The sequence below is a fragment of the Lontra canadensis genome, unplaced genomic scaffold, assembly GCF_010015895.1.
Source record: "Lontra canadensis isolate GAN:19392208 unplaced genomic scaffold, GSC_riverotter_1.0 scaffold2, whole genome shotgun sequence".
Taxonomy (NCBI): Eukaryota; Metazoa; Chordata; class Mammalia; order Carnivora; family Mustelidae; genus Lontra; species Lontra canadensis.
Window position 1 is genome coordinate 15,637,495 of NW_022630996.1, and position 13,011 is coordinate 15,650,505.

General features: G+C 39.3%; 1 protein-coding gene across 1 annotated transcript in view; it reads right to left on the bottom strand.

The window, feature by feature from the left end:
* Window positions 1-7,779: 7,779 nt before the first annotated feature.
* The window catches only part of STRIP2 (striatin interacting protein 2), a 44,990-nt gene continuing 39,758 nt past the window's right edge, over window positions 7,780-13,011 (bottom strand). Inside the window, exons 19-21 of the mRNA XM_032869428.1 lie at window positions 10,612-10,716; window positions 9,543-9,747; window positions 7,780-8,100 (exon numbers count right to left, since the gene is read on the bottom strand). Of these exons, the coding sequence (XP_032725319.1) occupies window positions 7,850-8,100; window positions 9,543-9,747; window positions 10,612-10,716 (561 nt within the window). The 3' untranslated portion in view covers window positions 7,780-7,849. The remainder of the gene's footprint in view (window positions 8,101-9,542; window positions 9,748-10,611; window positions 10,717-13,011) is intronic.

Here is a 13,011-nt window from a genome sequence, read left to right on the forward strand (position 1 = left end):
AGAGGAAGTTATAGAAAAAATAAATTGCTCTTTGAAGGTAATTTCCTCTGTCCAGCCCCTAGGGTCCCAGTGTGAGAACTTTGGGGAACAATAAAGACCAGCTGGAATGGACAGGAGACAAAATTATTTAGAGCAGGGGTCGGCAAACTTAGTAACTATTTTAGGCTTTACAGGCCTTATGTGTTCTTTTGCAACTACTCTGCTGATGTAGAATGAAAGCATTTATAGACAACATGTAAACCAGTGAACATGGCTGTGTCCCAATAAAACTATCACAGAAACTGAAATGTGAATTTCATAGAATTTTCATGTGTCATAAAATATTTTTCTTCCATGGATTTTTTTCCCCCAACTATTTAAGAATATAAAAACCATTCTTACTTAGCTCATGGGCTGTATGTATAAAACCTGTCAATGGCCAGATTTGGCTCCGGGGCTGTAGTTTACTGGTCTAGAGAATTAAAATGCTATTAGTTATTCTTGCTGGGGTATTCTTTGATGGAGGTGGGGAGCAGAGAATGAGTGGGGAATAACAGTAATCAACAATGATTTAACGCTCACATTTAGCAAGCATTATTCTAAACACTATATGCACATCAATTCATTTAATCCTTACAATCCTAGAAGGTAGGTAAAGTATTATCCCTGCTTTACAGATGGGGAATCTGAGGCAGAGAGAGGGGAAAGAACATGTCCTTCTTCACAAAGCCAATAGATACAGAGCCTGCATAGAGTAGCTCACCAAGTTGGGTTAAGCACCCTCAATCTGAGCCATTATGCTGCATGGCCTTTCTGGGTAAACTATCTCACATTTTACCATGAAGACATATTTTCACAGTCATCCACATGGAGAATCTTTGTCCTGCCAGCTCCATTAAGCATTTGAACAAAAAGTTACAGAATGTTCAAACTAATGTTTCCATTTGGAGGGAAAGGGACAGATGGTATTGTCATATTTAGTAAGGAAGTCACTGTCACCAAAGGTGTTTGAGCAGAGATGGGGTGACTTTTGTACTCTTGTGGTTCCTTAGAAAGACTTTGGTTATTTTCCATAAAATAGGCAAAAGTAAAAATTTAAAGTTCTTGCTTTTTGAAATTTAAACCTGGCTAATTAGTAAAGGAGCAAACAGCCTAAAAACCTCCCCATAGCCCACTCAGGCACAATCTCTTTACATTTACAGGATCTGGGAGTCTGAATGTCCAGAGCTGCTGGTAGGAAATTATATTTCAAATTGCTTTGGCCTATTGCTATGAGAACTGAATAAATCTCCCTTGACCTCATCCCCATCAGCACACACACATGCATGTGTGGGTGTACACACTATTCTTTCCACCTATACCTTTTCTTCTTAACTGAAACATACTTTAAAGCAGTGTTAGGGAAAATGATTTAATTATTAAATATATTAAAGTTATAGTTATTCAAGAAAATATTAATATGGAAAAATAGGTTTCTGGGATAAATATGATAAAAATAAGAATAGGACAGAATATATTGTGCTCCCATGTATGAAAAAAAAATATTGGGGGCTATTGGGTGGCTTAGTCGTTAAGCATCTGCCTTCAGCTCAGGTCATGATCCCGGGGTCCTGGGTTCGAGCCCCACATCAGGCTCTCTGCTTGGCAGGAAGCCTGCTTCTCCCTTTCTTTCACCCCCTGCTTGTGTTTTCCTTCTCGTGGTCTCTCTCTGTGTCAAATAAATCTTTTAAAAAATATATATCGGTGGGGAAGAGATGGGTGTTATCATGGGAATTTTCTGAAAGGATAAAAAAATAGAAAAAATATTTACAGTGATTACTTCTGGGGAATGAGATAGGGATCTAAGGTAGGAAGTTACATTTTTCATTATGTGCTCTGAAAAATTACTTGAATCTTTTATGTGTATCTTCTTAACAAAAATACCTATAAATACCTAAATATATTCTTCACTTTAACACTTGCTTCCTTATGTCCAATCCTCTACCTAAGCCTGAAACTTTCTTTTTTTTTTTTTTTTTAAAGATTTTATTTATTTATTTGTTTGAGAGAGCCAGAGAGCATGAGATGGAGGAGGGTCAGAGGGAGAAGCAGACTCCCTGGAGAGCAGAGAGCCCGATGTCAAACTCGATCCCGGGACTCCAGGATCATGACCTGAGCCAAAGGCAGTCGCTTAACCAACTCAGCCACCCAGGCACCCCAACCTGAAACTTTCCTTACATGAACCTTCTTTGACTCCATCAATAGCTGCAAGCATCTTTCAAATAAAAATAACTTCCTTCAGGTCTTGCCTTACACCTCTAATAATGATAGAAGGGAAGAGTAAATTAATCAGTTTTGCTACTACATGTCTGATGGGTGTTAGTGGGTGTAGTGGGTTGAATTGTGGCCTCCCAAAAGATATGTCCAGGTCCTTATCCTCAAAAACTGTGAATACTACCTTATGGCAAAAGAGTGAATCTTACCTTATATGGCAAAATCTTGAGAAAAGATTATCCTGATGGGCCTTAAATTCAATCAGAGGTATCCTTAGAAGAGAGAGAGAGAGGCAAAGGGACTTTTGAGAGAGGAGGAAGCAATGTGACGACAGAAGCAGAAATTGGAGTGACATGAAGCTAGAAGCTACCAGAAGTTAGAAGAGGCAAGGAAATGATTAGTACCTTTGAAGGGGGAGTCCTGCTGACACCTTGATTTCAGACTTCTGTCCCCTGTAACTGTGAGAGAGTAATTTTTCTTATTTTAAGCCACCCAGTTTCTGGTAACTTGTTACAGCAGTCCTGGGAAACTAATATAGTGGGGAAGAAAGTACAATAGCTAATGTTAGTTGTTTGGATTCCATGAATGTATTCATGTTTCTTCTGGCTCAAATAATACCATAAGTTGATTGTATTTTGAGGTAGCTAATCCTTTCGTAGATATTTCAGTTATTACTATTACTACTGAATCTATGACATAGTGAGATTTCTGTCAGTGAAAAGATTAGAAGCTAGATAAATACGTAGCCGATACTAATTAAAGGAATTCTTGTGTTGGATGGAGATTGTCCTAGATGATCTCTGATCTCTTCAACTCAAGAATACATTTCTGTAAAAATCCTCCAAATATTGAGGTTTAACATTTTAAGGCTAACAGAATAGCCAAACACTTAGAACCACCTGGAAACGTATTTGAAAGTATAAGGAACTCAGGACTTACCTTCTATAAACTTTCCATACCAGTACTTCTGAAGGAATACCAGAGGTCCCTGCAAATTCATTAGTGGGAAAAAAACTCATGTGCTTTCTCAAAAATCACCAATAGGACTCACCCATGCCAACATTTCCAAAAGTATTTTCCATGTTGCTGTACAAAATGCTCTGCCAATATAGCTAGAGCTTTGATCTCTCCCCTTGTTCTACCCTATTTTAGAGATTACACATTTTTCTTATATTGTTAAGCTGCCACCATATAAATAGCTCACTTGTTGAGTAGTGAGATTATACAGGAGGTAATTTTCTTCACTATCACTATATTCTTTTTTCTTTTCTTTTCTTTTTTTTTTTTTGGTTGAGAAAGCAGACAAAAGTTTTGTGTATTGTATAGATAATAAAATCATGTTGTAGATATTTTTATTCTAAAATATATTTTATGTATGTATTTATATATGTATTTGATGTCTCTTATGTTGAAAAGTGTCATATAAAACATCCATTAAAATCTGTATTAGTATTAAACACATGTAAGAATAGCTATAGCTGCTCTAAAACCACAAAAGTTGTTTATAAATTCCATAATATTTTGTAAAACATTTTCATTACAGAAAACATTTTGTCATAGCCTTACAGAAAAGTCTGGCCTGGAATTATAGTACAGGTAAAGCAGATGTTAATTGGTCATGCCCAGTATTTCTGAGATAGTGGCAGGACTTTCTTTGCCTCTGCAAATTACCCTAAACACACTTAGCACCTTGGCAGAGTACCAAAGAGTTGCCAAGTTCATACTTGACCTTGCCTGAATATTAAGGTGGTTACTTAGCTCATGAATAATAGCATTTGTGAGATCAAGGTCACAAGTCTGATGGTTGTATATGCCAGTGTCATTTTTATTCCAGACCTGCAGTGGCATTTTTAGTCTCAGCTAGTTTTATTGCAAATATAGGTCATCGCTAGAAGGCCTAGAGAGAAAGAATTCAGACTCATCACAACTACTTGTGGGACAAAAAGAGACCATTAAAACATTCATTCGTTTATAGAACTGCCTTTATATAACCAAGATTATTGTTAGGTGAAGAGCTGGAGGAACTATGGACACAAAAGGTCAAGAAAGTCACAACTGAAAATATCAGCATAAAGCACTGAAATGCGTGGTTTCAAATGCTCACCGGAAAGCTATGGAAATTCTCAAGAATCTCTAAGAAAGCCCTACCACCAATCTCAAAATCTCACTGAGAAGCTGCTGTGTGACTCACTCTCTACCCATATGCCTGGTTGCAACTGCCTTCCATAGGTAGAATGTACTTCTCTGGCCCAATGTTAGGCTTGCCCCAGATGAACTGCTTTTTACCGGTGGAATATGAGCAATTTGACTTATGCCCATCCAAGGAAGAGCTTTAAGCACCCTCCAGGTGGTTGCATGGTATGGTTAGGTGCTTGCTTCTGCCCCTTACCATGAGAACAATATGTCCCAGCCAGGAGCTAGTCCATCAGCCTCATGCCAGTATAAGATGATGTGTGGAGCAGAGCTAAATCTAGCCAGTTAACTTGAGTGGAGCAGAGCTGCAGCTGATCTGCAGACCCAGAAACAAGAAATAAAGGTGTGTCCTAAGCCATTGAGATTTTGCAGTTGTGTTTGTATTAGTCTACCCCCAGGGAATACTATGCAAGATTTTACATATTCATCTTCTTTATGTATTATTCCCTTCTATACCTGTCTTTAAGATTCTTTTATGTTGAATTAAAGACCAAATTTCTAACTCTAGTTTAATTTCTCTTTATTAAAGTGCTTTCAGTAGATAAACCACGTTAACAGCAATCAACACAAACTTTACTGAGATATTCACAAATAAAAATCATCTATAAATCACTCAGGTAATGTTCTTCTAAACAGTAACAGTAATCACCATTGGACGTTGGTTAATCTGAATTTATTCCTAACCACGCACATGGGTTCTCAAATTGGAAGATTCAGTTACTTTAACATATGGGGCTGGCTGTCAATACCTGAATGCTATCCCAGCAAGTCAGCAAAAAAATGTTGTGATTTGAAACTAATCACTTTTCTTGGTATCTCAGTTTCTCCATCTGCACTGAGAATTAATCTTCCCTTAAGAGAAGACTTGTAAAAAAGTATGAAACGTTAAAGCTCAGCATACTTCTATGCCTCAGAAAGCATTCATGCGCATATTTTTAAAAAGGCAACTTATTTGTTCTTGACACAAATTAAATACTATATGGCTTTAAGAGAAATAGATTGATGACTGCTCTTTCCTTGAAAATTGCCTTTTCAGTTAAACCACATTAAAATAGATTAATAGGATTCATAAACGATATGCTTAGTGAATTACTTTGATTGTGATAAGGACAGCTATCCTACTCAGGTAAAATTTACAAAGTATTTTAAGAAGTGTCATCTATTACATACTTACATTCTTCATTACCTTTCCATATAAGCAGAAGTCCTGCTATCCTAAAGCTCAAAAAGCTAAAATCTGGGGCACCTGGGTGGCTCAGTGGGTTAAAGCCTCTGCCTTTGGCTCAGGTCATGATCCCAGGGTCCTGGGATCAAGCCCCACTTCGGGATTTCTTTGGGATCTCAGCAGGGAGCCTGCTTCCCCCTCTATGCCTGCCTCTGCCTACTTGTGATCTCTGTCAAATAAATAAATAAAATCTTAAAAAAAAAAAAAAGCTAAAATCCAAGCTTTAGTTGGAGTTCTGGTCTAGTTCCTTTGGATATTGTCAATAACTGTATCATGACTTCCAAATGAGACTGTGGTTGACAGAATAAATAAGCCATTTCTTATAAGACCTCCTGGCATAATTAAAGTAGCCTGATGCTATCATAAAAAAGATTCAATAGTGTCCATGACAGGGGGGGAGAACATTTAAAAAAAAAAAAGCTTGAAAATATAGATGACATAATTGTGGGAATAGAAGAGGAAAAAAATGATCCTGATCGAATCAGAAGCTTTTCTAAAAACCTCGTTTCTGGGGGTGCCTGGGTGGCTCAGTGGGTTAAGCTGCTGCCTTCGTCTCAGGTCATGATCTCAGGGTCCTGGGATCGAGTCCCACATTGGGCTCTCTGCTCAGCAGGGAGCCTGCTTCCCTCTCTCTCTCTGCCTGCCTCTCTGTCTACTTGTGATCTCTCTCTGTCAAATCAATAAATAAAATCTTAAAAAACAAAACAAAAAAAAAAACACCTCGTTTCTGCTGAGAAGTATGTGATTTTTTTTTTTTAAGATTTATTTATTTGAGAGAGTGTGTTTGTGTGTGTGTGGGGGGGTGGGCAGAGGAAGACTCCTCAAGCAGACTCCTCACTGAGTGCGGATGCGGGGACTGATCCCATGACCCTGAGGATCATGACTCAGGCCAAAATCAAGAGTCAGACATTTAACTAACTGAGCCATCCAGGCGCTCTGACAAGTATGTGATTCAAACTTCAGTAGAAATTTTTTTCCTCCAAGATTTTACTTGGCAGAGAGAGCAGCAGGCAGAGGGAGAAGCGGGCTCCCTGCAGGGAGCCCAGAGCAGGACTTGATCCCGGACTCTGGGATCATGACCTGAGCCGAAGGCAGATGCTTAACTGACTGAGCCACCCAGGCGTCCTCAAAAGAAGTGTGCAATACTTTTAGGTAAGAACAGTATTACTAAATCTCCATATGACACTTTGAAAGCACTCACAGTAAAAAGGAAAAAAAAATCACTAATCAACATAGAAGAAAAATGGTAAGCTGTAATGCTCTTGCTATTCCATTCAAATAAAAAATAAATTGATCATGAGCACAAATGGACATAGCCATCTCAGTAAATAAAACCTCCTGTAATTACTTGTCATTAAAAAAATGAATTGGATGAAAGGGATAATTTTTTTTACAGTGTACCAGTCATTTGAAGACTGACGTAGCTTCAGAAAAACATGAAACATCCTTAGAGGAGGTCTATTTCAGACTGGCTATAGCAAAGCACTCCATGCCCCATATACAATACACAGAGAAATAATTTTCAGATTGAATATAGATCTCTTCAGTAGTAAAGAAAAAAAACACTTTACATGATATACCTTACTATAACATGCAGTATTTAGGTAACAGTAAATCATCATCCTTTACAAAGAAGGTGCAGGTACTCTAAAATCATCTTTGAGCTAATAATTTTAGAGAGAGGTGTCAAAATTTTTAGTTTAAAATACACACTTAATTTCAAAGCTGGTTTTGCCAAACTTCTTATGGGTCCTAGGAATCCAGGATAAGCAAGAAGGAAATGTTCTCCCTATTTTATGACTTGCCTCTCCCAATACCTATGATGAATGTCATGGGTCAAATGCCATAATAAACTTATTCTCACTCCTGGGGCCAGCAAAGGCTGGCCTGGTTTTGGTTCTGGGCAAGACTAAAGCAGGGAGCGGTCCCACAAAAGAGCCTATCCAGGACTAATCCAGCAGATGTTCAAGGCCAACTTGGCACCCAACTGACCCCAATGCAAGTTGACCAATCTGTTGTGACTCAGGATCCTAGCCTTGTACTATCTCCAGGCCCAAAGCCCCAGAATGGCCCGGGCCATTCAGCTTTCCCCTGAACAAGCACTCTCAGAGCTGGAAACAAAGGCCGAATGGGCAGGGTAGGCAGAGCACCATTTATTGGAGCCAAACCCCATCTATCAGATGTTTTTTTCCTAAGAGCTCAGTGACTCTGGAGCAGCTCCTCCCAACAGATGGGCTGTGAAAACACCTCTCTCTCCAGCCAGAGCTCATATGAATAGTGGAAATCCTCAGGCAGATCCAACCTCTGCCCCAGCACACTCTGCAAGCAATTATCCACAGGTGAAAATTCAGAGTCCTGGGGTTTGTCATACCGGCGGCTGTTAAAAGCCTCAATGTTGGCCCTCAAGGTGCATTCTTCTGCTTGGAAGTCCCATGGCCTGGCATCGATGTCTGTGTTGGGGAAAGAAGAAGAACAATTATACAACTCAGGATTCTGCTCCTCCTACCACAGAGTATATGGTCTATGGGGAAGAACAAATTAAACTCAGAATTACTAAGTACTAAGTGTATATACTTACAAGGTACTAAGTGTATAATATGCTGTCACTTCAGTTTAAAAAATACACATGTATATGCAGAGACTATCTTTGGAAGGGTAGTTTAGAAACATCGCTAACAGTGATTACCTGTCACATTGTTCCATACCTTGCTTTTTATTTAACAACCAGATGTAGTCTAGAAACATCGCTAACAGTGATTACCACTGAGAAGGAAATAAGGTCCCTGAGAGGGTGGACATTTTTTTTAACCTGTACTTTCTTTTCATTATTTCACTTTCTTACTAGATATATGTATTATATTTTCCAAAAAGGCAACTCAATTCCCTTTACTGAGCTTTCCTAGGGCATGGGAGTTACCCATTTGAATGGAATCACCAGCTCTCAAGGAATGGAAAGAGGCAGGAAGAGGTACAACAAGGAGAATCAGAATGGACCAATTACTGAAGGATTTACTGATTGCTTCCCTGTGACCTCTCCCAGCATATGATAAATGTATGTGTCAGCATATGTTAAAATTATAAGGTAAAATCTTTACCTTATTTACCCCACTCAGACACTTATTTCAGGGCTAGAGATATATTTTTCCCAGATCTCTCATGTCCCATACGCAATGGTTTACTCTTTTTTTTTTTTTTAAAGATTTTATTTTTGAAGTGCCTGAGTGGCTCAGTCGGCTAAGCATCTGCCTTCAGCTCAGGTCATGATCCCAGGGTTCTATGAAAGCATGTATGCGCAAGTGGCGGGAGGGGCAGAGGGAGAGAATCTCAAGCAGATTCTCTGCTGAGCCTGGAGCCCCACATGGGGCTTGATCCCATGACCGTAAGATCATGACCTGACCCAAAACCAAGAGTTGGATGCTTAAACAACTGAGCCACCCAGGTCCCCCTAAAATGGATTTTTATAGTTAATATAGGATCTGGGCACATGCTAGAATTTGGGGGCAGTAACCCTAATGTTTGTTATATCAGCACCTGACTATAATTACAACTTTCTTATCCAAACTATGTAACAATTCATATACCAAAGAGTAGAGATAACTCTTTATTTAGTTTCCTTTTTAAAGATTTTATTTTTTTACCTGAGAGATAGATAGCATGAGAGTGAGAGAGAGCATGAGAGGTGGGGAGGGAAGGGCAAAGGGAGAGGGAGAAGCAGACTCCCCAGTGAGCATAGAGCCTGACAGGGGTGGGGGGGGCTTGATCCCAGGATCCTGAGATCATGACTGGAGCTGAAGGCAGACGCTTAACCCACTGAGCCATCCAGGAGCCACTTATTTAATTTTGTTTAAACCCTGGGAAACTCCCGGAGGTCAAGAGCTCTGAGAATACTCACCATTCCCATAAGCCCAGTCATCATTCATGCGGTGGCGTACTTTCTGATAGATGGCTGACATGGTTTTCATGTTACTTTTCCTCCACTGGCGCCCCAGGTACTTGGTCTGTATTTTTAGCAGCTTCAGAACATAAAGTTGCAGCATGGCCTGTTTGACCTTGAGGGCCCGCTTTAAGATTGGAGCTGATTTGAATACCACCAGCATCTACCCGTTTAAAGAGGGGCAGGAGTGAAGAAAGGCAGGTAAGGATCTAAAGTGTCTTGGAACTTCCAACTCACAAACAATTAAGCCAAACTTGACTGGTCTCAGTACCCTGGGGGAGCTTTTGGGAATCCATGGCCTAGGTTCTATTTATATTTAGTCTTCAAGAACATAGAGGAACCACTCCATTTATATGTCACAATTCAAAGTTCCTAATATTCAAAGTATGTGATATAAAGAGCAAAATAATTTTGTCAGCTACACATCCCATTTCTACTCTTACCAGTTTCTTTTGTATCTTCTGGATACATAATTCTATGTACACATATTATTTTTATTAACAAAAACCACAGCCAACTACATATCCTGTCACATTGTTCCATACCTTGCTTTTTATTTAACAATATATCTTGAAAATTATTCCATATCAATAGAATTGCCTCACTCCTTTTTTTTCCTGCCTCATTCTTTTTAATGGTTGGATAATATTCTATTATAAGGATATACCAGTTGGTCCTGTATTCATGGGCTTTAGATTGTTTCCAGTCTTTCATGATTCATGCTGCAATGAATAATCTTAGCCTTGTATCATCTGGGATATGTGCTTATAATCCAATATAAATCCATATAACAATGCTAACTTTCCAACCAGAGCTGCCCTGGAGGAGGGCCCATATTCAGCTCCTTGTAAAGAAATGGACTGGTGAATAAATATCTCACATGGAATAAATGTCCAGAATTAGGTGTTCACCTTATGTAGCATTCAGTGTCTTCCTATAGAGCTCACAAAGCAGGAAGTCCATAAATATTTAAGATTAAAAAAAATGCAGTCAGATGGACACTTCTATGATCTGAAGCCCCACTCACCATGGTTCTGGAATGCTTCCATTTGGTCAGTTTGTTGAGCAGCCTCAGAAGGTTGATACAGGAAAAGAGGTTCCTCCAACAGAATTGATTGTTGTCTCCAGCTTCCTGTAATAAAGCACGCCCACCATTACCTCAACACCTATAAGGCTTTCATTCCCACAGAAGCCTGGAAGTCACTACTGGTAAGTATAGGTGAGGCCTTCCTTATGAAATGCTACCTCCTCACCATTCTGCTCTTCATACACTAAGGTCTCAAAGCATGCAATATACTTCATCTGAAAACAGACAGCTGCCAAGCCTGGAAGGCTAACCTAGAGCAAGTACTGAATAGAAAGAGGATACATGAACATAAGAATGCCACTCAAGTTTCTTGTGTAACTTCCTGCTTTAGAATCAGAAAAGAAATGATAGAACTTTTCCGCTATATACTCTGCTCTTACATAAGCTGTGTTTGTAACTGCTAGGAGTTATTCTGGTAGATTCCTTCCTTCTTTCCCTTCCCTTCTTTCCTTTTCTTCCTTTCTTCCTTTTTTAAGTAGGCTCTAAACCCAGTGTGGGGCTTGAACTTATGATCCTGAGATCCAGTCACACGCTGTACTGATTGAGCCAGCCAGTCAGGTGCCCCATTCTGGTAGATTTCAAACTATGTTAGATGGATCTGATATTCATTATGTTTGAATTTTTAAAATCATCCTACGCCTTCCTTTATCAAACCCTATTGCAGTAAATTGCTTAATTCTCCAGCATGGAAGCAAAAATGGCAGATGGTAAATTCTAACCAGGTGTTTCTCTTAAATGTTTATTGATAGCTTGTGAGCGCCCAACCAGAGATAACAGATGGATGTCAGATTAGAAACAGGTATCTAAAAAAAAAAAAAAAAAAGAAACAGGTATCTACTCACAGAGACATTTTTCAGGGACAAAAATAAGAGCCCTTCTGGATTTGGGGGCCTGTAAATATACTGATGTCAGAAGCTATATGAATCAATGAGCATGCATGGTGACCAAACTAACATCTTAGAAATTCCTAATGCCTACAATTTGATAGGAGGATGTAAGAGTAGGAGACAAGGTATAGAAATGAGCTGTTGTCTAAAGAATGGAAAATTACCCCCTCTTTTCCCAAATTAATCCAAAGTAAGCAAGATAGACATACATCTAATGTAGAAGGAACATGCAGGATTTTTGAGAGTATTAGGCTCTACTAAGAAATAAATAAGAGTAAGAGCCAAAAAGTTTCAGGGAAACTTTTTAGAAATATTATTTAGAAAAAATGTTCTACTTCCTGTTAAATGTTCAATATTGTGTTTAGAACTAGTCCCTGGAGAACCATTTGTTTCCTTCTAAGAGAAAATTCCATGGGAGTTTCCACTCTAGTGCATCAGCTAGTTGGCTTGTCCAAAACAGAGAGGTTCTACAGATGTTCCATCTTGTGTGGCTAACAGAGGAATGGACTCTTAAATGTGTGTGTGTGTGTGTGTGTGTGTGTGTGTTTAAGAAGCAGGGGAAATAGAGAACATATAGGGGAGGCCATGTATATCTCCACTGTGAGCTTCCTTTATCCTGATTTCTAATATGATAGCAGCATAAACAGTCTTGCATTCCTTAGCACCTCAAAAAATATGGGAGGGGTACCTGGCTGGCTCAGCTGGTAGAGCATGACTTTTGATCTCAGGGTCTGAGTTCAAGCTGCATGTTGGTTGTATGAGCTCACCTTAAAACAAACAAACAAACAAATGGGAGTAGGGGTATGGTTTCTTGTGGAAGCAGCACTGGAATAGACACTAGGATACCTGGATTATGGCTTTGACCCTGGATGTATGATGGTAGATAAGTCATTTCCCTGTTTCTTTTAAGAGGTCAAATTAGATCATCTTTAAGATCCTTTCACCTCTGATCATTTAATAATACTGTGATTTATCTCAACTTTCTCCGTTTGATTAAAAAGTGAAGTTTTAAGTGAAAGTAAGCTGATCGTGGCTGCTTTTTCCTCAAAGCTGTCTCAAGAGTCCCAGGAAAGATACCCTAGTTCCCTCCTAAAGATAGTCTCATCTGCCCAGGGTCTTGCTCTCTTTTTTTTCTGATAATGGTTCCCCACCAACTAAAACTACCCCCAATTCCTGCGTCACCAGATGTTGCCTGAAGTGGGCACTGACAGAACACATGCTACTCCATGGCTATCTCAGGATAGCAGATAGCAGATCCCAGACTTGTCCATGCAACAAGCTCCACATGGAGTCCTGCTCAAGCCTTCTGCCTTCTTCAAACACAACAGATAATCATTTTCCAGCAGACCTTTAGCTCCATGGAGTGCCTTTCTAGGTCTGCCAGACTTGAGGGTTTTTTTGTTTATTTGCTTATGTTCATTTAGGGCAAATGGCCTGCTTTCTCTGTTTTGGG